The 22,617-nt window shown below is 46.1% G+C and overlaps 1 protein-coding gene across 1 annotated transcript in view; it reads left to right on the forward strand.

The window, feature by feature from the left end:
- odad2 (outer dynein arm docking complex subunit 2) overlaps window positions 1–21,271 on the forward strand; it is a gene marked incomplete at its 5' end in the record, with an annotated part of 82,758 nt that extends 61,487 nt beyond the window's left edge. The window contains 3 exons of the mRNA XM_080417490.1: window positions 3,934–4,371; window positions 17,456–17,489; window positions 17,812–21,271. Of these exons, the coding sequence (XP_080273616.1) occupies window positions 3,934–4,371; window positions 17,456–17,489; window positions 17,812–18,007 (668 nt within the window). The 3' untranslated portion in view covers window positions 18,008–21,271. The remainder of the gene's footprint in view (window positions 1–3,933; window positions 4,372–17,455; window positions 17,490–17,811) is intronic.
- Between the last annotated feature and the right edge of the window lie 1,346 nt (window positions 21,272–22,617).

Below are 22,617 nucleotides of genomic sequence, written 5' to 3' on the forward strand. Positions count from 1 at the left end.
TCATAGACTGGCCCCATGAAGGCCCAGATCCACAAGGCCGTTAATACAACCCGGCTTCTTTTCACAAAAGTGAGACGGAAAAAATAAACAATACTTACTTGCTTACTTACCGTTAAGTCCTCCAAAGTCACACACATGGATAGGATGTAGAAAATAGACATTTTATTCTGGAAATCAGACAGAAATCATGCCATATATCTGTAAAATGAGGCATGCATTTAAATTAAAAATACATAATTATGTTTAAGTGACCAGGGGCATTCGTTAAACAGTTAATTAGGGTTGCATGTGTTTTCTCCTTCTCTCACAGTGTTTGATTGGCAGCATTTGGCGTAGATGCGGGTTGACAAAGCACAGTGGAAAGCCAAATGAAAGATCCAAATTCCCCTCTCCCATAGCCTCCCTCCTTGCCTTGTTCTTAGTGCGCACCCATCTTTTCACTGTTTTCTCTTTAACTCTCATACTGTTCTGACCATGCTGATCTAGAAAACAAGTTTTATTTGCAGTGGTCTGGATCGTAAATAAATAACAATTTGAAAAGGTACACAAGCATTATTTAACCCAGGTTTAGGTTCGGACCGCTAAGCGGTCCTCACACCAATATGTCTGAGTCATAGTAGCCTCGGAAACCCAGGCTTTTTTTTTTGTTACAAAAGAAAAAAAGCCTGGGGGAGCGATGCAGGAACGATGGTCTTGGACCTTGTTATCTCCTAACCAATCAGAGTGCAGAGGGGCGTCGCTCTAAATTTGGTGACGTCAGCGTGCTCCGTGCACAGGCCGAGGGGGGGAGGGGAGGGGAGGCGGGGACATAGATTGGTGAAGCAATAGGAAGCCACGCACAAATCCAGGCGGCTGTGTTTGGGTCCGCCCTTCAAGACCATGGATTGAGCTCGTAGCCTCAGGCTAGAGTCATAGTGTCGGGGGATTTGTCAGAGTACCCATTGTACAGGAGATGCCTGTTTCTGTCTGTCTACCTGGCATATATATGGAGATCCCTGATGTAATCAGTAAACTACTAGTTGATGAATTGAATTTTTGGGTGTTATCCTTTTAGTGTTTGACTGTACTCGTGCTGTTTAGCATTTTTGTCTAATTAAACATTCAATCAATCAATCAATCAATCGATGGCGGGCACCGCACTCCCTCGAGTCCTTGTCGCTGCGTGCGCAGAGTTTGATGTCGGTCGGTCCCATATGTGGCTCTGGACAACCGGATCTCTGTATCTGTCAGTCCCTGTCCCATTTATGCCCATAAATGTATGCCATATATGGCCATATATGGGGGCATATGCCCATATATGGGCATGCCCCCTTTTGTGCCCATAATATGGGCACAAAAGGCGCAAACAAATCAGGCAGCTCCATATATTATATGGAGCTGACTGATTTGTTTGCGCCTGATGCCATGACGACAGATTGAGGTTAACAACACACTCCAGAATTTGGGCGTAGCTGCATTGGGAACTCCTTACATGGTTATGGCTGAGTCATAGTGACATGAGCGTGACGACGTGGTCCGCCGCCCGCCTCATTTAAGCCAATGTTAATATAGACTATATTGTCACATTGGAAATCATTCACAATTGCCCATGCAAATCTTTTACTTCAAAGTTAAGATTAAAATGGCTTCGCTGTTCAGACTGCATCGGCCACGCGCCCCGACACAAACTTGTGACTACTTCTGTCCATGCATTGTGACCTTGAAAAACCCCTTACAACATATTTCAGGCGATCCCATCTTATCCAGTGTTGTCACTGACACCAGGCCAAATGCCTGTCCACCCTTTATCTCACACTCTGTCCATTCTTAGCATCCGGTGGTGCCTCCGAGGGAGGCTGCAGCTATGCAGGGCCACGCTCTGGGTTTATAAATGGAGCGTGTGTGTCCCAGCCGAGGGACACCGAGGCCCACGGGCCGTGACACGCTGTCATTAAGACACCCCACTGGGCCAACCTCCGTCTCCCAGCCTGCAATTGGAAATGAGTGGCTCTCTGTCAGCTGTGTATTTATTGCAAACACACAAACACAGATTCTCAGGGACTTTTTCCTCTCTCTTTCTCTCTCTCTCTCTCTCTCTCTCTTTCTCTCTCTCTCTCTCGCTCTCTATCTCTATCTCTCCTCACTCTCTCTCCCTCTTTCTATCTCTCTCACTGTTTCTTTCTCTCTCTCTGAGCATAAAAACATGGGCTGGAGAGAAAATGTTAAATTCAGTCACACAGCGAGAGTGAGAGATAGAGAGATACAGAAAGAGTGATCGAGAAGGAGGAAGAGAACTGCGGTGTCACTCGACGCTCCCTAATTAAGTTTTTGAGGAGGAGCGACAGGGAGTGTGGCCAGTAGAAGAATGTGTGCATGGTGCTTGCATTGTGTCCACCACCATCCACCGCACCACCGGAGGCGGTATATCTCCCTGACTCATCTCCCTGTCACATTGTGGTCGTGATGCCGTCCGCAGCTTGCTCCCTCTCCTGACCTTCGCGCCAGAGACCCTCCATTATGTTCGTAAGCCTATGCTTTAGCTCCCCAGGCTCTGTACAGGGCCAAACCTGACCCCAGTGACCCAGCGAACTTTCCTATCATTGTCCTGAAATGGTCCTGCACCGCACTCATTGTCGGCATCTACCTTGTTTGCAGCTCGCTCGTTGGCGGCAGCTACCTCGTTGTCTGCTGCTCGTTCGTTGGCGGCAGCCACCTTGTTGTCTGCATCTGGCTCGTTGGCGGAAGCTACCTCGTTGTCTGCAGCTAGCTCGGTTGGTGGCAGTTACCTTGTTGTCTGCAGCTAACTCGTTGGCGGCAGCCAGCTTGTTTTCAGCAGCTAGCTCGTTGTCTGCAGCTACCTGGTTGTCTGCAGCTACCTTGCTGTCTGTAGCTAGCTCGTTGTCTGCAGCTACATGGTTGTCTGCAGCTACCTCATTGGCGGCGACTTGCTCATTGTCGGCAACTCGCTCGTTGTTGACAGCTACCTTGCACAGCAGCGTTTGACACGTTTGTGGGTCTGGAGGTACCCGTGGGGTCAACCTGTCACCGTGGATTAAAATGGGCAGAAGTCCTACAGAGCGAGGGCGCAGACCTGGATACAATAATGTCCGGTGACAGACATGAAGCAAAACACTGTCAAAGAATTTTAATGACAGATTCAGTATATTCTCTTCTCGTACATGTCACCAGGGAGTGTGGGGGGGGGTTGTTGCGGTTTCACCAGAGGCGATGTCCATTAAATGGAATACCTACCTCAGACGGCACATGGGGAAGGAAAGCGAATACATCCATGTGGTTCTGATATGTGGAAACTATAATTATAATTTGGCCGGGGACAGAATCAAAAGTCCAACCTGCCCAAATTACCCAATTACAGTCTTGGCTGGGACAGTATCTAGAATGAAGTTCCCCCTGATTTCCCTCCCCCCGGAGGATATCTGTTTTTTCAGCGCCATGTTTTATCTTTCCCCCAGTTTCTTTCATCAGGTAGGGGCCAATGTTTTAATTCAATCTCTCCGGCCTCGTAGAGAACTCCCTGGAAATGTTTTATTTCATGCAGAAGGATGGAGGGGCTTTTGATGGAGAGGAAATGGGCTACCATCCGTTCTGGTCTGGTAATGTGTCCTCATCGGGTCTGCTGCTGTGGAGGAGACGCCAACTGAAGGGCAGAGGGCCCGGAACTTCCCTATCCTGCCATTCAGTTTAAAAATTTAAGACTCGCAGCGCCTACAACTTTGACATTTATCCTCATGGGGAGGAAGCACAAGGATTTCTCTAGATTAGTGTAGGAGGAGTTCTCCACTGCAAATCCTGACTTGTTCAACACACAGCTACAAGTGTAGCTATAAGCAATAGGAATTATATCTAGCGTCTTATGAATATGAATATTCCATTGTCTTTATTGAGCTGACTGTAATTTTTTCTGTCCTTTGGCTCCGTGGTGGGCACCTGCAGACGGCGACAACCCTCAGAGGACCCAGAGCAGCCCGGGAGAGTTCAGCAAGCCCATGTACCAGAGCGTCATCAAGAAGGAAGGCTCCGCCATGGTGGGCGTGGCTATGGGCATGGGCATGGGGATGGGGATGGGCATGGGTATGGGCATGGGCATGGGTATGGGTATGGGCATGGGCATGGGCATCGGGATGCCGGCTGGTCTGCGGTCGGCCGCCGAGGCCGCCTCGTTGGCCGAGGACTACGTGTCTCCGCCCAAGTACAAGAGCAGCTTGCTCCACCGCTACCTGAACGACTCGCTACGCCACGTGATGGTCGCCAACGCCGTCATGGACGCCCGCAAGAGGAACCACTCAGGCTCGTTCAGCTCCAACGAGTACGACGATGAGCTGCTCTCGCCCTCGTCCTCAGAGGCCGAGGGGAACTTTGTTTACCGCGCCGGTAAGCCCCGAGCCACATGTCTCACATTCTTTCCCTTTAAAAGTCACACTTACACTGCCTCTCTCTCGCTTTCTTTTCCTTTTTTGTGCTACACCCCCCCCGACCCCCCCCCCCCCGACCCCCCCCCCCCCCCCCCCACACACACACACACACACACACACACACACACACACACACACACACACACACCCTTCCATCTGCACATTTTGTTTTAATTCCTGCATCTGGCCCGTCATCTGTCTTTCAGTCTGTGTGTGTGTTCCATTGCTGCTGTCTGGTTGATCCCCTCCCTTGCATTTCATCCAGCATGTTTGCAGGTCAATGTGATACTTTCTCCTGAAACAGAGATCCAACATGAAGGGGCCTCAATCCTTATATTAGATTTAAGACCCCTGTGTGCACACACAAACACACACACTCTCTCTCCCCCCTCCCTATCCAATACACACACATACGGTTCATCTTGCTCTCTCCAATCAAGCACAGAGAGGAATTCCCTCCTGCCCCCCACCACCTCTAGTCTATCCAGGGTTTAACCGGCCAGACACAACAAGGCCATGTGTAACATGCTCTCTCTTTGACTACTGTTTGGCATGCCTTTGATCCTGCCATGAGGTCTAACTGAGACAGCTCTGTGTGTGTGTGTGTGTGTGTGTGTGTGTGTGTGTGTGTGTGTGTGTGTGTGTGTGTGTGTGTGTGTGTGTGTGTGTGTGTGTGTGTGTGTGTGTGTGTGTGTGTGTGTGTGTGTGTGTGTGTGTGTGTGTGTGTGTGTGTGTGTGTGTGTGTGTGTGCTGATATGAACTGCATAATCTGAGGCATGTATCTAAGACGGCCCAAATGAGCCTCAAATAAGAAAAATCAAAAGTCTCACAAGCTAGGCAGTGTAATGCTGTGTGTTCTCAGATAAGAATCTGTAGGCTTCGTACCTCAGCCAGGCAAAGTAAGTTGCACTTGAATTTTGAATAGTAAACAAAAAGAAAGGAAAGAAATCTTAGAATACTGTGTGTCCAATAAGTGTCCAGTCTTCTAGATGCAACGTGAAACACTAAGGTTGCCCAATCTCCCACACTTGCCGGTCGGAACCCTGTGGGAAATTTCATCGAAAACAAGTAACAGTAGAATTACCTTGTCCTCGCCCGTTTTTTAGTGCCTTTGGCCAGGACTCGTTGGATCCAGAGTTGCTGTTGTAATGCGTGCCATTTCATACGCAACTTGCAGGTGCTGCGACCAAATGGGGGGGGGGGGGGGGTCTAATCTCTCCGAGCTTGCAGTAAGATTCCTTCCTGGGATACGAACACTAGGCCTTTGTTCGGCAGGACTTCATAACTGGTTGTAATGTTTTCACTCTTTTCGCCGGTCTAGCACGTATAGAAGTGCCTGGGGGGGCCGACAAGGAGATTTTTATGAGAGCGAGGTGGTGGAGTGATAGAGGGTTTTCATCAGGGCAAGACAAGAAAGGTTTTATTTTCTGTTTTTTATTATTGGTCCATTCAAAATTCTGCTTACAGACAAATGTGTTTTAAATTACGCGAGAAGAGAAGGGAGGTGTTTTCAAGTTGAGGCGCGCTGGCGACGGTTTCTCGCGATCGAAAATCTTTAAAACCCTCCGTGGCCAGGATTAACATCAGGTTCTCTCCCCCGCCACACCTGTCGGGGCCTGACGGAGGGAGGGAGGGAGGGAGAGAGAGACAAAGAGAGAGATTTAGAAAAAGAGAGAGGGATAAAGAGGGATAAATCTACCCGATTTAATAAGTGACTCCCCCCAGTCACCCCCCCCCCCCCATCCGTATCAATTTACTTGGCTGGATCAGTGTTTCTTAATAGTGAGTAACTACTTTATCTCTATGTTTAATATAATTTATTGGCGCTGTCAACCCCTACTCTTGGATTTCTTGGAGCTCTGGCGTCTGCGGAGGACCTCTCTTGATTCCGATGCGGAAAGTTCTCCGAGGCGTCGACACCGGGGGTGCTCAGTCTGCTCACATGAACACCTGCCAGGACAACCTGCCGATCGCCCCCCCCCCAATCTTGGAGATAAAAGAAAAGCGGAAAATGTACTGTTTTTAATTTCTCATTGAGGTAAAGGATGGAGAGGAAGTCAGAAACGGCAGGATGGAGAAAGAAAGAAAAAATAAAACACAAGAGGACATTTTAAGCTCTGGGCTTTGCATCATTTCCTCCTCCGTTCACTCTCCTGTCTGTACATTCCAGATATTTTTGTAGTGAACAAATTCCTCAGCCTCTTTACAATTACAGTGTCTGAAATTTCAGGCCCGAGTTGGACGAGAAAGAGGGAGAGAGACAGAGTCAGACAGACAAAGGGAAAGAGAGCGGGACGGTGAGCAAGCGAGAGAGAGTGAAAGACACAGACAGACAGACAGAGAGACAGACAGACAGACAGACAGACAGACAGACAGACAGACAGACAGACAGTGGGGGATGAGGTGGGGTTGGACATAACAAGAGTGTGAACGGTGTCTCCCGGGTTCTTTTCTTCTTTTTTTTTGCACATAAAACCTAACTCTGCCTTGCTTGCGATTGGATTGGCCTAAGCAAGAGTGGCGTGCCCGGCGACCGTCAGCCCATTGGCTAAGCGTCCATTAACGGGACAATTGGCGATGGCTGCTCTGGCAGCGGCCCCGAGCCCAGTGTTATCTCTGACTACAGAGGGCAGTCAGACGTGGCAGGAGATGGTGAGTGTAGATTTACCCAGTCCACACAGTGGAAAGTAACACACACACACACACACACACACACACACACACACACACACACACACACACACACACACACACACACACACACACACACACACACACACACACACACACACACACACACACACACACACACACCTCTACTACACATGGTTGGAGTGTAGATACATGCCCTTTCACAACCACAGACACGCTCACACACTCGCACAGAGTCAAAACCCTGTGGGGAATTTCATTGAAAACAAGGAACAGTAGAATTCCAACATACATGCCAGGGGTTTCATGCCAAATTACCCTTTAATGGGATATTAAATGGCAGGAATCTGGCTCCAGTGTTTTTCTTCTTGCTCGGTACCAGATTTCACCCCGTCCGATATGATATAGATCATTATACGCCAAATAATTCCAAACGTTTCTTGGGGACGGTAGAGCGAGAGATCTCGTTTAGACGTTTTTTTACACAGGGCTGACAGTGGCCCCGTTTTCTCAGGTTCCCTCTTTTGACGGAGTCCAGCACTGAGCTGAGTCCAGAGGGTCCTCAGCAAACGAGTAATGGAGAGACTTTCCGAAGACTTATGCATCCACGCGTAAATGGAACTCGGCTTTCACATCAAAACAATTGATGAGTTAAAAGTACCGTTTGAGAGGCGAGCTGGTGCGTTCCAGCAAGTTTTCCAAAGATTCGATTTTTATGTGGCTTTCTTTTGAAAACGCATCTAGTAAACCAAGATAATGAACAGTTATTTCTCTCTGATGAAAGGGCCCTCGCTTACTGTTTATTCCCCAGTGTTTATTCAATATGTATTACTGCCTCAAATATCTTCCAGCTGTAGCCGAGCTAAAATATAGTTTATGTGTCTGTGATATTGTTCAGCTCCAGAATTGCATAATTATGTTTTTTTTTTCTTTGTCTTTGCTTTGCGAACACTGTGTTCCACATCAGTTCCACACCGCATAAGATATACAGCATGGGCCACACAAGGCAGCAGAGCTCACCTCCACTGTGTAGCATTCAACTTGTTAGTGCGGCGGGGGACGTTTAACGCGTTGTGTCAGGACGCATGCTAAGTGAAACCAGTGGTGTTTGACGGGGCCGCGGAGGACCGTAAGGGCCTTTTGAATTAGGTCACCACGAGCGCCAGACAGTTATTGAATCCCGGAGAATTTTCGGGGCCCGCTTAAAGAGAGCTCAGGAGTCATCCCCGGTAATTGGAAAGCGGTCTCTTACCAAAAAAAGTAATCTTAGAACGGAAAACTTAAAGTGTTTGTTTTTCTTGTCTTTAGCTAATTTCTCTCCGCGGTTTTCAACCTAAGGCTCCTAGACAGGTGGAGAGAGGGGAGATCTAGATGGTCAGTCGTGACTCAGAGATTACTATGGGAGCTTGTTTCCATATTTGAGGCTAACGTGCTTTACACTGAAAAAGATTTCTTGTACCGTTAATGCCGTCCATTTCCAGAGAGAAAACCACCCCCCGCTGTGCTGATTTATACAGCGGTGCGGCTGTGAGGTTGGAACCCATAGTCTGATTTAAGACGCCCAATGTCACATGTAGACTGGTTGACCGACCGAGGGACACACGCTGATTTACTGTAGCTCCTGTTAGCTGGTAGGAGGCCACAAGCCCAGTGGGAAGACAATGCTTGACTGGGGCCCGCTCGGTGACAACGAGCCACTCACGGACAGTGATGGATGAGGACTCCTCAATCCTCAATCCTAGGAATCCACAGCTTTTTGGACCCGACTGGCCACAGGCCTCTGTTTCCACAGCTTCATAGGAAAGGAGAAGGGGGGGGGGGGGGGGGACACAGAGAAAGGGAGAGATGTTGTTCCAAGGGAAATGTCCTGGCCAAGACTCACTGGGCCCAGATTGGGCTTTAGGAACCAGTGTGGAAGGGATGAGAGGGAAGGGAGGTATAGGGCCCCGATCCCAGATCAAGGGATGCGTTTCTGCAGTGGTGGAGGGGGCCCGCTGGGAGAAAAAACAAAAAAAACGATGGCCACAATGAGTAAGAGACAGCATGGCTGGAAGAAATGACTGTTCCTATGTGTGTGTTTACATCAGGTACGGCAGCGTGCGCGCGCGCGTGTGTCCTATAGAACAACTATGACTGATATTGTGAAAAAGAAAATTGAGGAGGGAGACCACTGTAATGCAAAAGAATAGTTTTAAAGCCTTCAAACAGCTATTTTTTTACAACTTTTGTTTAGGCAAACGAACGCACTTAATGGTAATGTGTTTATCGATTCACACAGCCCCCCCTGATTAGTTTTTGGTGTCATTTCAACCTTGATCGATGTGCTTATCACAGACCACACCTGCCTGTTTCTATTCAAGTGATTATGATGTGACCCCTTCCCTGTATATTCAACATGATTTCACACGCTTACCATTGCTGCCTGAGGAAGAGTTTTGTACTCGAAACATGTTGCCGAGTAGTCTGTAAAAGATTTTAAGCCAATCGTGTATTCGTTTGCCTAAACAAAAGTTGTAAAAAATAGCTGTTTGAAGGCATTATATCTATTATTTTGCATTATACAGTGGTCTGCCTCCTCAATTGTTGGTTTTGCATTGGATTTTTGCCTCCTTGGGAACTCTCTCTCTTTGTGTGTGGCACCTTATATAGTGATACGTATTCCATTCTATTCTTTGTTGCACTCTGTCTCAGTGAAGCGGAGTTTGCAGTGATGATAATTCAGGACGCTGTATGTGTCTCTTTGGGTGCGGCTGGTACCATGGTGGGAACGGCTGGGAAGTTGGCAGAAGTGAAGTATAATCCTGGCAATCACACTGTGGTGATGCTTCATGCGAATGGAAAAGGTGGGATATGAAAAGACGCACGAGAGGCACAGACAAAACCCGATGGCCAGGGTTTCCCATTCGAAGATAGGATAGGTCCGTGGCCTGCGAGTGTGACCACTAAAAACAGAGGCTGGCTGTGAGGTCAAATGGAGAAGCAGAGGGTGTTCATTCAAACCGTTACTCTGTGGAGTGTTAACATCAGCTCAGACGCTGTTTACAAAACAGCTGCCTAACATAGAATGGGGAAAGTGCAGAATAATGAGCGAGGCTCGTTCTCAACCTGATCGTTTTAAAATCATCGGCAGGCCGGGGTTTTTTGGACACACGAACACAGGCATGCGTGCACACACACACACACACACACACACACACACACACACACACACACACACACACACACACACACACACACGCACACGCACACGCACACAACAATCAGCTCATCAGATTCAGAAAACACAGCTGTCCTGCCTAGTAAGGGAAACCGAGGCGCTCGGGCACGCACTGCATAAAACACAAATGGTTTCCATTTTAAAAAGTCGAGCCGCGTCTAGAACAATGGGCTGCCATTGTGTTCCCACGGGATAAAGGAGGGCGGGTGTACTCAGTGAGAGAGGTTTAATGAGAGACCAGAGGTGTGACCTAGCAAAGGCGGTCAAGTGGCTCACACACACACACACACACACACACACACACACACACACACACACACACACACACACACACACACACACACACACACGTATATATACACATATACAGCACACACAGAACCCCCACCGCCACCATGTGTGGGAGAGGGTGATTCAACCTACCAACATAATGATGCAGTGCAGCACAAACATGTTATTTGGCCTCTGAAGCCAGAAAAGGGATATTTTTGGGGAACTGGAAAACACTTTAAAAAAAAAAGAAGTCCAAATTATGTTTACCCAAGGTTTGCACTTTCATGCTAATGCGTGTTTTTGCATAAGACTAACACGAAACGATGGTCATCATCGGTCTTCTGGGAAACCATTGAGGAAATGGCAATGGAACGTTTTTCTTTTTTTCTTGTTCTTGTCTTGTGTCAAAGGAGGGACAACAGGGAGACAAGCCGGCATGGGATGGAATAGGTTAGCCCTGGGTCACTGTGAAGTCCACCTCGCCAGACGTCAGAGTATAATGTGACACACAGCCATGAGATTAGCGCTTGAAATACGCTCACTGATCTCAGATACTCAGACGCAAATTACTATAGGTCAGAATCTCACTTGTGAGACTGAGATAAAAAAAATTGTCTCTTGTTTGTCTTTCTCTCCCTCTCTTTGTATCTGTCTCTCTTGTTCGTTCTTTCCATCCATCTCTTTCTCTGTCTGCTCTTTTCGCGTTCCTCTCTTTCAGTCGCTCTTCTTTATGTTTCCGTGCCAACCATCTGTGGAGGACGTGTTTAAATCTTTGTCACGCCAAACTCAAACCATGGCCCCCGATCCGTCATCATCCGCAATGACTTGACGAAGAGATTACTTTTTTTTTTCTCTCTCTGTCTCTCTTTTGTCCCGTGATGCACACAGACGCACGCTTAGAAAAGGCAGATGAGCCTCAGCCCCTTAACAGCCTTATTTATGCTTTCTACACGAGAAGCTCCTCTCATTTCGGGGTGATTTACGGGGTCCCTGATTAGTGCGTGTTTACAGCCACTCGTAAACACCGCGGCCCGGCCATGTTTAAACGGTCTGAAACGCTGTTATTATTTCTTCATCTCGAGGGATGCCGAACGTGATCCTCGTTTCTGGATCCTTATTATCTTTCCTCACCCAGCGGCTGTGGTGCAGACACGCCACCGCGTCATCTGCCCAGCAGACGGCCCGGAAAGAAGAAATGGTGTGAATTGGGAGGAGGAGAAGCAATGGTACAATGCTTCTGTGTGTGCGTGTGTGCGAATTGGGAGGAGGAGAAGCAATGGTACAATGCTTCTGTGTGTGTGTGTGTGTGTGTGTGTGTGTGTGTGCGCGCGCACGTGTGTGTGCGCAACTGCGCATGCATAAGTGTGTACTATTCCACACAGCGTTGCAGTTCATTATCCTTGCCTTTATTTTCCGATCCGAACCGATGAAAGATACTTGTCTCTGTGAACAGATAGGTCTGTGACGTGACGTCTTTGACAGTGTTGACGTAGAAATGTCAGTTTGGGTCTTTTAAGGCCCCCGACCCTGTACTTTCTCTCTCACCACCCATAGAGTGGAAGAAAGAGAGTGTGTCAGAGAAAGTCAAGAGAGAGAAAGAAAGTAGACTTGAAACGGCTGGGAGGGGCAGTCTAAAGCTGGGGTTGGCAGAGTGGGAGTTCGGAGCGTGCCAAGGCATCTCTTAACTTCATTCACAGACTCTCCTTGCCATTATAAAAAGCACAGGTCGTTAAATTAAAAAATATATATATGAAAAATAGGAGTCGGAGGCAAAGCCAAGACCAAGAGTGCAAGTGATAGTTCTGTGTCAGGCCTGGTTTCAAATGAAAGATAGCATCAGTAGACATCGTAATATATGGTGGTTGGAGGAATTAGTCATTTCCTGATCGTTGAAACCAAAGACGGTTTGGCGGAAAGTAACCTGTAACCTGTCCAACTTTATATCTGCCCATTGAGCTGTTTTGTCATGAGTGTATATCCGGTAAGGTATGTGTCATAATATATGTTTTGCTGGATCTTTGCATTTCCCGCGTGGAATTGGTTTTATGGTCTGACACAGCGTTTTGACTCATCTGAGGCTGACTGTAAAACCCTCGAGTCATCAGCCCCGAATTGGCCTGCAACGGACGGTGAGGGTCACGTGTCGTTATGGTGACGCCGCCGTATCCTCATCCCGATTGGCCAGTGTACCCGCCTGGTGTTGTCATCGCTGTAGGATTCACTGATGAGCGACTTGTCACATCTGCCATGTTGAATTCTCTTTGGCTTCAGGAGTTAAGTGAGGAAATAGGCTTAGCTCATTCCCTTTACTCCTTCGGTACGTGTGTAGTGTGTTTGTCTGCCCCTATGTCTGTGCATGCGTGTGTGTGCGTGTGTGCGTGTGTGTGTGTGTGTGTGTGTGTGTGTGTGTTTATTTGCCTCTTAATTCGGCCCAGCCTTTGGTTTGTGCAACAGGGCCTGCCGTGTTTATTGTTGTGTGTTGCTAGCAACAGCTCCAGATGGTAATAATGATAGTCAGTCACTCATCTCCTCTCCCTCCACGTCCCACTCTGAGCAGGTGTACCCAATTCCCCCATCTCATTTGTCAGCTCCCGCTTGTTTTGCCTTGTTTTTCCCCATGTGTTGTTTTTGCCAGTGTTTTTTTCTCTCTCTCTCATCTTTTCTGTGTTCACTTGTTCACTTGCTCCCTCCATCACCCCGCGGTGATGTTAAGTGAGCTAGTATTTTCGGCCTTTCAACGCGACGCCAGAAACCATCAGACTTCTTAGCTTTCCCCTTTGGCGGTCCATGAAAACCACTGTTAGCGGAGCCCAAAGGCAAACAGCGAAATAGACTGACTTTCAGTAGCAAAAAGTAGTAAAGACAAAAAAATTAAAAAGCAAAGAGGGGGAAAAAAAGAACGAGAAAATAATAAAAGGCCCCGCTATGATTTATTGATGATTTATAGTTTCTTTGGCACAGGCCTTGTTTTAAAAAATTTGAGTTTTAGATGTTTTAGGCACAGGGCTTTGGAAATAGGGTTTTTCTTGCGTGCAGTGGTCCGATTCCAGATCCTGGGGTCCATAGTTCCCTAGAGCGGGGTGGGGGGGGTGGATTTCTGGCCATGGCAAGACTGTGTGTGTGTGTGGGGGGCGGGCACGCCACGCCTCCAGCATGCCTCCAGCCACGCCTCCCACCACCTTCAGGAGCCCTCACACAAACTCAGTTTTTACAGGCCTGAAAGGAAGCATGGACAGTTGGCTGCAGCAAAACGCTGGCAACACCAGAGCTGTGGGTGGAAACAGTATCAGAAGCCTACTGATGCTGCGCTCTCTCTAGTCGTACCTCACAAGACTACAACAAAAAGCAATGTCTGTAGGTCACAGTATTATTATCCTGTTTCCCAAACAGTGGGTCGGGAGTAAATATCCCCCTTTTTTTACTCCTATATAAAATATATTTTATTCTAACATTTTTCAAAAGTATTTCATAAATAATAATAAATAATAAATATGTTTAAGAAGCAGTGAAAATACAGATCTACAAGCTCATAGATCTACTATTTTCACTAGTTTGGGTCCTGGGCAAACGTCTAATTTCTCTTTTGGGTCTTGGAACCACTGCTCTATGTTGTCCTCCTCATATGTTGTGTTGTCCTTGCACTGCTGGTCATAACCAGACAAATAACGAAATAATATATTATAGTTACAACAACACGACACATGAAAGCACTGTAATTAGCCTGTAATTGCACTGTGATTATGCAGAATGGAGCACATTTTAGTTAGGCCCAAACTTGTTCCCCAGCGCAGATATTAATCACGGGACTAAAGGAGTATCGCCATACAGCCTGGGCCATTGTAAGAATAATTCAAGGATTATCACTTTTCTCAAATAGCTGATATTCAAAGTCGCTTACGCGAATGACCTTCTTCGAAGGTATGGAGGTACAAGGAGTAGAAGAATATAAAGTAAAAAGAATTGCGATAATGTTGTTTTTCTTTTTTTTCTTTTTACCATGAATTTCAAAGCCGTGGAACAAACGATTACTCCTAACATTTAGCAGACGTGGTTTTCGTCCTCGCAGAAAGGGGAAAGAGTGAAAACAGTGCATTTGTTTTGGCCGCACCGCATGAGAGCGGTCAGTCTTGCGTACCTGAATCGCAGGGTATTGACGGCAAATCACTCAATGAGAGAGGTGAACGGGAGGAGGGGAGAAGTGCTGATAAGGAAGAGAGGGAGGGAAAAAAAAAAAAAAAGGAAAGGACTCCTAGATAAGAACCTCGATAATGGCTGACAGAACGATAAGGGAGAGGAGGCAGATAGACTGTGGCCAGACAGGAGAATGTGATGAGTTAGCTGGAATGCTTTAGTGGAACGGAACCTTGAAATCTCAACACGGCAGTTTGTTCTACACGGTTATCACATCCCCATCGCTCTTTTCTATCACACACACACACACACACACGCACATGCACACACACACACACACACACACACACAACCTTGAGAGAAGGCTCATAGTACGCACAAACTTTCTTAACTTTTTGCTTCCCTCTGCAAACGATGAGCAGAAGTTAATTGGAGAGAGCGAGGTCCACCTCCCTCTGCGGAGTACAGCGATTAGAGAGCGAATGGGAAACAGCAGGAAGCATCGTAATCAGGCTCTGCGTTGGCCCCAGGGCCATGCATGTAGCCCAGGTACTGTCAGCAGAGGTCACACAGCGCAGCATGCAAACGTTTTTGGAAAACAGGGAGGCGTTGGGAATTAATTAACCCTGCCTGTTGCGCCTTGCACAACGTCTGGACGTGCCGGATCGCGTTTTTTCCGGAAGGACGAGGGTGAGAGGCGACGACGCGTGACGCCAAAATCCGTCTGGGTTGTCTACAGGGAGAGGGTCCGGGGGCGGGGGGGGCTTTTTGGAGCCCATAGGGGAGCAGATCCGTGACCGGGGTTTTTCCGCAGCTGCGCTTTACCTCACGTGCACCGTGTCCCTGTCCAACCCCACCCATCACTTCTAACAAGTGTGGGAATTAAATTCCAGTGGAAATAAAAGACAAACATGGCAAGTTCATTTTCATTAGTGGGAAGGAGGAGGAGAAAAAAAAAGGGTCCATCAGTGGCCGTGTTGCGGCGGTGGCAAGCGGCAGCTCATTAAAAGAGCCAACCTGTTAAACATTCAGACGTGTGCTTTTATTGGATGTCTGTGGTGTGGTGTGGGCCGGGCTGGGCCGAGCAGGAGAACCGAGAGATGTTGCAATGGGCAATGCTCCTGTGGCGGGACGTCTGGGAGGGCGGTCGGCCTAATATGAAAGCATCAGGCCTGGCTTCAATCAGGGCACCGGAGGTCCAGTGTTTCTGACCGATCCGATCGCAAAACAGATCCGGCTTCAAGGGCAAAAGTGGCAGGTTGCATTATTGCCTGAACAAACCAGTAAACACAGGGGTAAATTATTCCCGGTGTACTCGTGGCTTTTTTGGAAACAGGAATTTCAATAGCGCAGGTCCTCTACCTGCTTTAAGGCATGCCTTCTTATAAGCTTATATGGGGCCTTAACTGTGTGTTTAGCTAACTTAAAGGGTGTGCCTGGAGACTTTATGGCCTAATCCAGATGCTCTGGTCTCTTTTAATGCCTCGCGGGCTGCCAAGCTTGTGTCATCATCTTTACTGTGGAGTAAAACTCACCTAGAGTTGGAGCCGAGACGCAAGACAGGTCCTAAACAATGCTTTGCAACACGCCCACACACATACTGTTGTTACTGTCTGCCCGTGAGCTCAGTCCACAGTATGGAGTAAACAGTGTGGATAAACACGGCGGTTGGCCTGAAGAGAAGTCGGTTTCATCGTTTAATGACTCTGCTATTCTTCTCTAATGTTTTACATATGAGCAGCATAGAGGTTGCTCCCATTCGAACAGAAAGAGAGCAGACATCACTCTTTTTGTGGCCTGACTCAGTCCGTGCATTTCTTTCTCCCTTCAAATTTTCTATGCTCGCTCGCTGTTTTTTTTCATGGACAACTCACTTTTGTTCTCGGGACAACTCAATTACTGTCCGTTGGCGGGGCCCCATTTGTTTTTGAACAAAATATTGGAGAATGGAGCTTATGAGTCATATGAAACATCTTTCAGTTCGATCCTATTAGTCAACTTGTTTCTTGATGACCTCTCGCAGTGTGTCCATTTATCTAGCATCTGAATCAAGAGGGAAAGCAGAGCAGCACATGTTTGCTATGGAGTGGGTGTTCAGACCTCACACAAGTATTTATCCATATGCGGAATATGTGCACACGCACGTGCACACACACACACACACACACACACACACACACACACACACACACACACACACACACACACACACACACACACACACACACACACACACACACACACACACACGTGAACACATGAACACACATGAACACACACAAATACTCCATTTCTCATGCAGACATGAGCAAACACTCACTCACACATGAGCACATGCATGCACACACACACACACACACACACACACACACACACACACACACACACACACACACACACACACACACACACACACACACACACACACACACACACACACACACACACACACACACACACACACACACACACACCCCTCCGGAGCTTGAAAGTGTGACAGGTCTTAATTAATCTTCATTGACCCCATAGAGCATTGGAAAATTAACCTCTCTCTCTCTCTCTCTCTCTCTCTCTCTCTGTCTTTTCGATGAATTGAGTACAAAGGACCCCAATGGAAACAAGCCATAGTGCTTTCTTGGGTTTAAAATCCTCTTAACAGACCTTGTATTGAACTGTACTTCCCTGTGCTTGTCTTTGCAAACTGGTAATAAAGTATTCAATCAATCAATTAAAGTCTCTCTCTCTCTCTCTCTCTCTCTCTCTCCTTCAGAGACCGGGGACCATGGATCAAGTAAATGTGACAAGTGAGTATTCCATGATTTTTACATCATGCCACCGTTTAACTTGCAGTGTAGTTAAAATCCACTGCACTCATTAACTACATACACATTAAGTGTGACCTACAAGCTCATAATGTGTCGCGTTAGACACATTTCTTCACTATTCGTTGAGTGAAGACATTTATAGAGTGTGCTCATGTTTAATTACAAACCAAAATCCCACATACTCAATTAACTCAATGTTCCCGCTGTGTGTGTGTGTGTGTGTGTGTGTGTGTGTGTGTGTGCGTGTGTGCGTGTGTGCGTGTGTGTGTGTGTGTGCGTGCGTGTGTGTGTGTGTTTACAGCGTGAGCGTCGGCGGCATGCAGAAGGTGAAGGGCAAGGACGAGACGTACTGGAGGGAGATCAACGCTGCCATGGCCCTGACCAACTTGGCGCAGGGAAAGGACAGCCCCTCCGGGACCACCAGCTGCATCATACAGAAGTCCTCCCACATAGCAGAGATTAAGACTGTCAAAGTGCCGCTGGTGCAGAAGTATTAGTCCCCCTCGCCACCACGATGCCATCCTCCCCCCACTCTATGCAAAAACAAAGAAACAAAAAAGAACTAAACAAGACACAAACGGTCGTGTTTGAGTCCGAGAAACTCCCTGAGAGATAGACATTTATTTTGGGGGGGGCGGTGAGAGGAAAAGTGGGACAGAAAGTGAACTTTTTATTTTGATTTATTTTGTTATCTGTGTCTGTAAAAGTGCAAAAGGGTACTTGAGCATCCTATATATGAATATGTTTTTTTTTCTCCCTTCAATGGGTTGACTTGTTGGCCTGCAGAAATAGCGGTCAGACGTTGATGACCGCTTCGCTGCAGTATTGCCTGAACGAGACACTTTTGTAATGTTAAATTATTTTGATGACTGATTTGTTTCTTATTGACTCTTTTTTTAATTATATACACCATTATATATGTTATATTTATATATATCGTCTCTGTCGGGTGGAAACCTCTTATGTCCAAAACTTTTCAGGATTCAAATAAAAAAAACAGCAAAAGCAGCAGATCTACAAGCGTTTCGAGCTTGCAGATCTGCAACGTTTGATGCTTTTGTGTGAAGCTGTAGTATGTATCAAGTAGGGCGTTCATTTACGGGAAAAAAACCCAAAAGTTAGAATATGGAGATAAGAGGTTTCTGCCCGACAGCGACGATATAACATATATATACATGTACGTATATATTCAACAAAATTCTTATTTTTGCCAAAGTGCCTTGCTTTTTTTCAAACGAACCACACACACACGTACTGAGGTTAATGCAAAGTACAGATACTACCGTGCCTCTTTGGAATTTGTGAAGGATTGTTTAACTAAAGGCTACAAACAGAGAGTCCTGGGCGTTATTCAGGAAAACTAAGTGAGAACTCCCCCTTGCATCGTGTGCCTTACCAGGAGAAAGAGCTCACCGTCTGAGGCACGAATGAACTCTAATAACTTACACACACGCACTCACGCACACACACACACACACACACACACACACACACACACACACACACACACACAGACACACAGACACACAGACACACACACATGCCCAGCAATATTTTCCCTGATGGCATTGCGCTGTGTTTTGTCTGACGTCTTCATTTTGACTGTAAATTGAACACTGTTATGTCTCAGTCGGACGCGCGCTGCTGTCTAGCCAACAATAACGTCGAACACGTGATGAGTTCACTCCGGACCAGCGTTGGCGTTGATGTGAGCAGTGGATCGATAAGCAGCCAGCGCTTCTCAGCCTCCGACAGACTTTTCCTCACCGCGGCCTAAAGATTCCGATCTTTTCCAGGAAAGGATTCCTTCCTTATCGGTGCGTTTAGGCTGTGAACTTGACCCGAGGGCTCAGCTGGGACCCCAGTGAAGTCACGCTCACACACGCACACAGGCACACATACACGCACACACACACACACACACACACACACTTTGAGGTTGTGTAAGGTATTTTGTGTAACCACTTCAGCCCTATGCCTTCGTTGTACGGCAAATAGCTAAAGTAGTCAATCTGCAAGCTCACAATGCGTTGCATCACGACGCGTTGTGAGCTTGTAGATGTGATTTATTTTATTTTTTATTTTGAAAAGGTTGTTGAAAATGACATTTTTCGCCTACACTGACATGCCCAAAATAAGAGGGTCACCAGGGTTAAGGTGGTTAAACACAAGGTCGTGACTTACAGTAAAAGGGATGTTGTTCTGCCTTATCAGTGTTATGTTATGTGGACAGTGTGTTTCCACTCAGAACAAGGTGGTGCATTGAAGACAGCCACGCCACTACCAGCTCACCAACCCATCTCGTTTGATCCTCTCGCTTCTCAGCTGTTTAGAATTACATTCAAATTGTTGTTTACAAGAAGCCAGGGGACAGACGTAAAAGTTTGACTTTCTCTCCTAACTTTATTTTCCTTTTCTTTTTTTTTCTTTTTTTTTTTGTTCCGAAATTGCCTTTCAGTATTATCTCTCTGTCGGCCAGCAAGTGTTTCAAAGTGTTTGTTATTGTCAGTTTGTATATGTGCGGTCATTCCGTTTTTTAATCAGAGTTTTTACTTGGTTTTACTTAACTGCACCGCATTAAGATCTCTTGGTGATCCAATGGAAAGAAGTCTCCCTTTGAACGCCTATAAAGTATGTACAGCGCATATGTTATTTACATTGTAGCGTCCTATGCCAAGTACACAACTGAGAGAAATCAAGTTGGACTTTTGGGAATAACCGAAGTTGGCTGTCTCTGTATGAATATCTTCAAGGTACTGTTTGTGCGTGTCAAAATGTGCGCTCTTTTATTCAACGAGCAGTTTTGCCTGTATGTTTGACAACCCCAGAATGATGCTTGTGGTCAAGGACTTATGGAGGCAAGCTGCACAGTGACTTTTCGATCTGTGTTGGGTTATTTTCTTTTTGTGTGTCCTGAATTTGCAAACTGTAAGAAAAAACAAAACAACAAAAAAAAAAGCTGCACTTACACACAGCCTCTATTGAAAATGTGTAGGACAGAAGAGGGGGGCTTTAAAAACACAATTTGTTGATTTTACATAAAGGTGAACCTAAAAGGAAAAAGAAAAACTGAAGGAAACCCCTATATTATTCCTGTTAGCGTGCCTATGGAAGCATAATAAAAGGAATCGCACTAGCCAATCCCCAGGCGCTATTTGCTTATGTGGGGGTAGGTATGAGGGGGTGGGTAGTGGGCGGTGGGCTCCAACATGTGTTTTTTATACACATTATCCAGACTGGCTAGCTGCAGGGTAGGCTAAAACGCGCTCCTTGTGTTTCTAATAGCCGCCTGAACCCCTGGACCACTCTGAGCCCTCACACCTCACACGGAACCCGGTTTTGCCGAGAGGAGTAAAAGAGAACGAGAGAGGGGAACGTGGTGAAGAAAGCTTCAAAAGCACAGAGCTACCATTGTTGTTCCTACCTGCAGCGTTTGTTCCAGAGCCAGTCCATGGACAACAGCTACACCACACTGATAGAAGAATTGGGTTTCTGCTGCCAAAATGTTGGTACTGTACATTTGTCAGCACAAACCCTGCTTTCACACGGAAAGCAAATTACTTTTTTTTTGACACATATGAAATTATAAATTATTGTGGAGTGTAAAAAACAAAGAAAGTGGTGACTAGGTTTTTTTTATTATTGTTTATTAAGTTATATGAATTGAGACCTTTTTTTTATTATAGAGACTGGATTTTTATCCAATGACCAAATGCATATCTCATTGTATTGTCTGATTTCTTTTTTTAAACCATGCTACTTCCTCAAAAGAATGAATAAACCTTTGAATGAATGCATTATTTGATTTGTTTCTTTTTTCTTTTTCTTTTTCGACTTTTAACCTTTTTAAGGGTTGTTTTACTTTAACTTAAGTTGTAGTCAGTATCTTCCAATTTACTGTAAGAAAAAAAACGTTCAACCACCTCAGCATCTGCGTAAGGTTCCTCGCACACCTTGTTTGATGGATAACCAGCCTCAATGTGGAAAAATATTGGGGGACTTGCTCCGAAATGCTGTCCAATTTGAAAAACAAATTATGGAAGTTTGAAATTCATCTTTCAGTATTTGAAAAACCCAGTTGATTCAATCAGGGGGAAAGAAATGCATTAATAGTGAACCACAGTGCCGGGTTGCTTTCAGAGCAGATGTTTTTTAAGTGATGCAAGTTTCCTTTAGTAAGGTAGATCTTCCTTTAATCTGGCATCTCTCTGATTGGATCAAATTCAAACTAGGTGTTGAAGTGGTCTTCTTCTGGAAAATGTGAATACAGACATTAATTAGCCAATAAACACTACAGTATATAGGCCTATAAATATATAGTCCTAAAGATAAATGTAATGAATTTCCTTAATGTCATCTCTGCATTTCAGAAAACATTTACCTATGGGTAAATTGCATGATTCATCTTTAAAATGTTGCTTTTGCAGTCTGTAAGGTAGCCAATTTTAACTAAAGAAATGAATTACCAGAAAATATTTCCATTTCTCTGCTGTCTTTCAGTTTGTGACTATTTTTTTAAAGTCATTTCATTTCTGCAACCAGCCATTTTGAAGCACAAAGAGCAATGTAATTTGCTTTGAACTTATATGTCACTGCGCTAAGCCCTTCACTTTGCGCATGGGTCGATCTGTCGACACTGATCACAATGTGGGAGATGTTTATTTGCGATACACAAGGCGCGGTGGTTTTCTAAGAGCTAAACAAACAAATCAAGACAAGCATTTGGAACAGCTGAATGTATACAGTACAGCGGGGTACATCAGTGGGGCCTGCATCAGCCGCAAACCACACATTAGTGGTCTGGGCCTCAGAGTTTACTATCTCCTGTGTATTTTTGCTACCTTCAGTAGGATGTTTGGCGTTTCACTTTATTTTCCTGACCTGCAGTTATCCGGGATGAGATAGAAATCTCCTTTTTTTTCAAGGGGCCTAGATGTCAGAGACGGTGGCGGCAAGAGATAAATGTATCTTAAAAAAGGGGGGGAAAAATAGGTCATAAAGTTGGGGTTCGCGTATCCGCTGCTCTAATAGGAAATAGTAGATAGTCTGGAATTGCACACATTAAGTCAAACACTTGAGGGTATTAAGGATAGTGTGTGATACTGTC

This window comes from Gymnoscopelus braueri (genome assembly GCF_963280865.1).
Source record: "Gymnoscopelus braueri genome assembly, chromosome: 21".
In the NCBI taxonomy this organism is placed as follows: Eukaryota; Metazoa; Chordata; class Actinopteri; order Myctophiformes; family Myctophidae; genus Gymnoscopelus; species Gymnoscopelus braueri.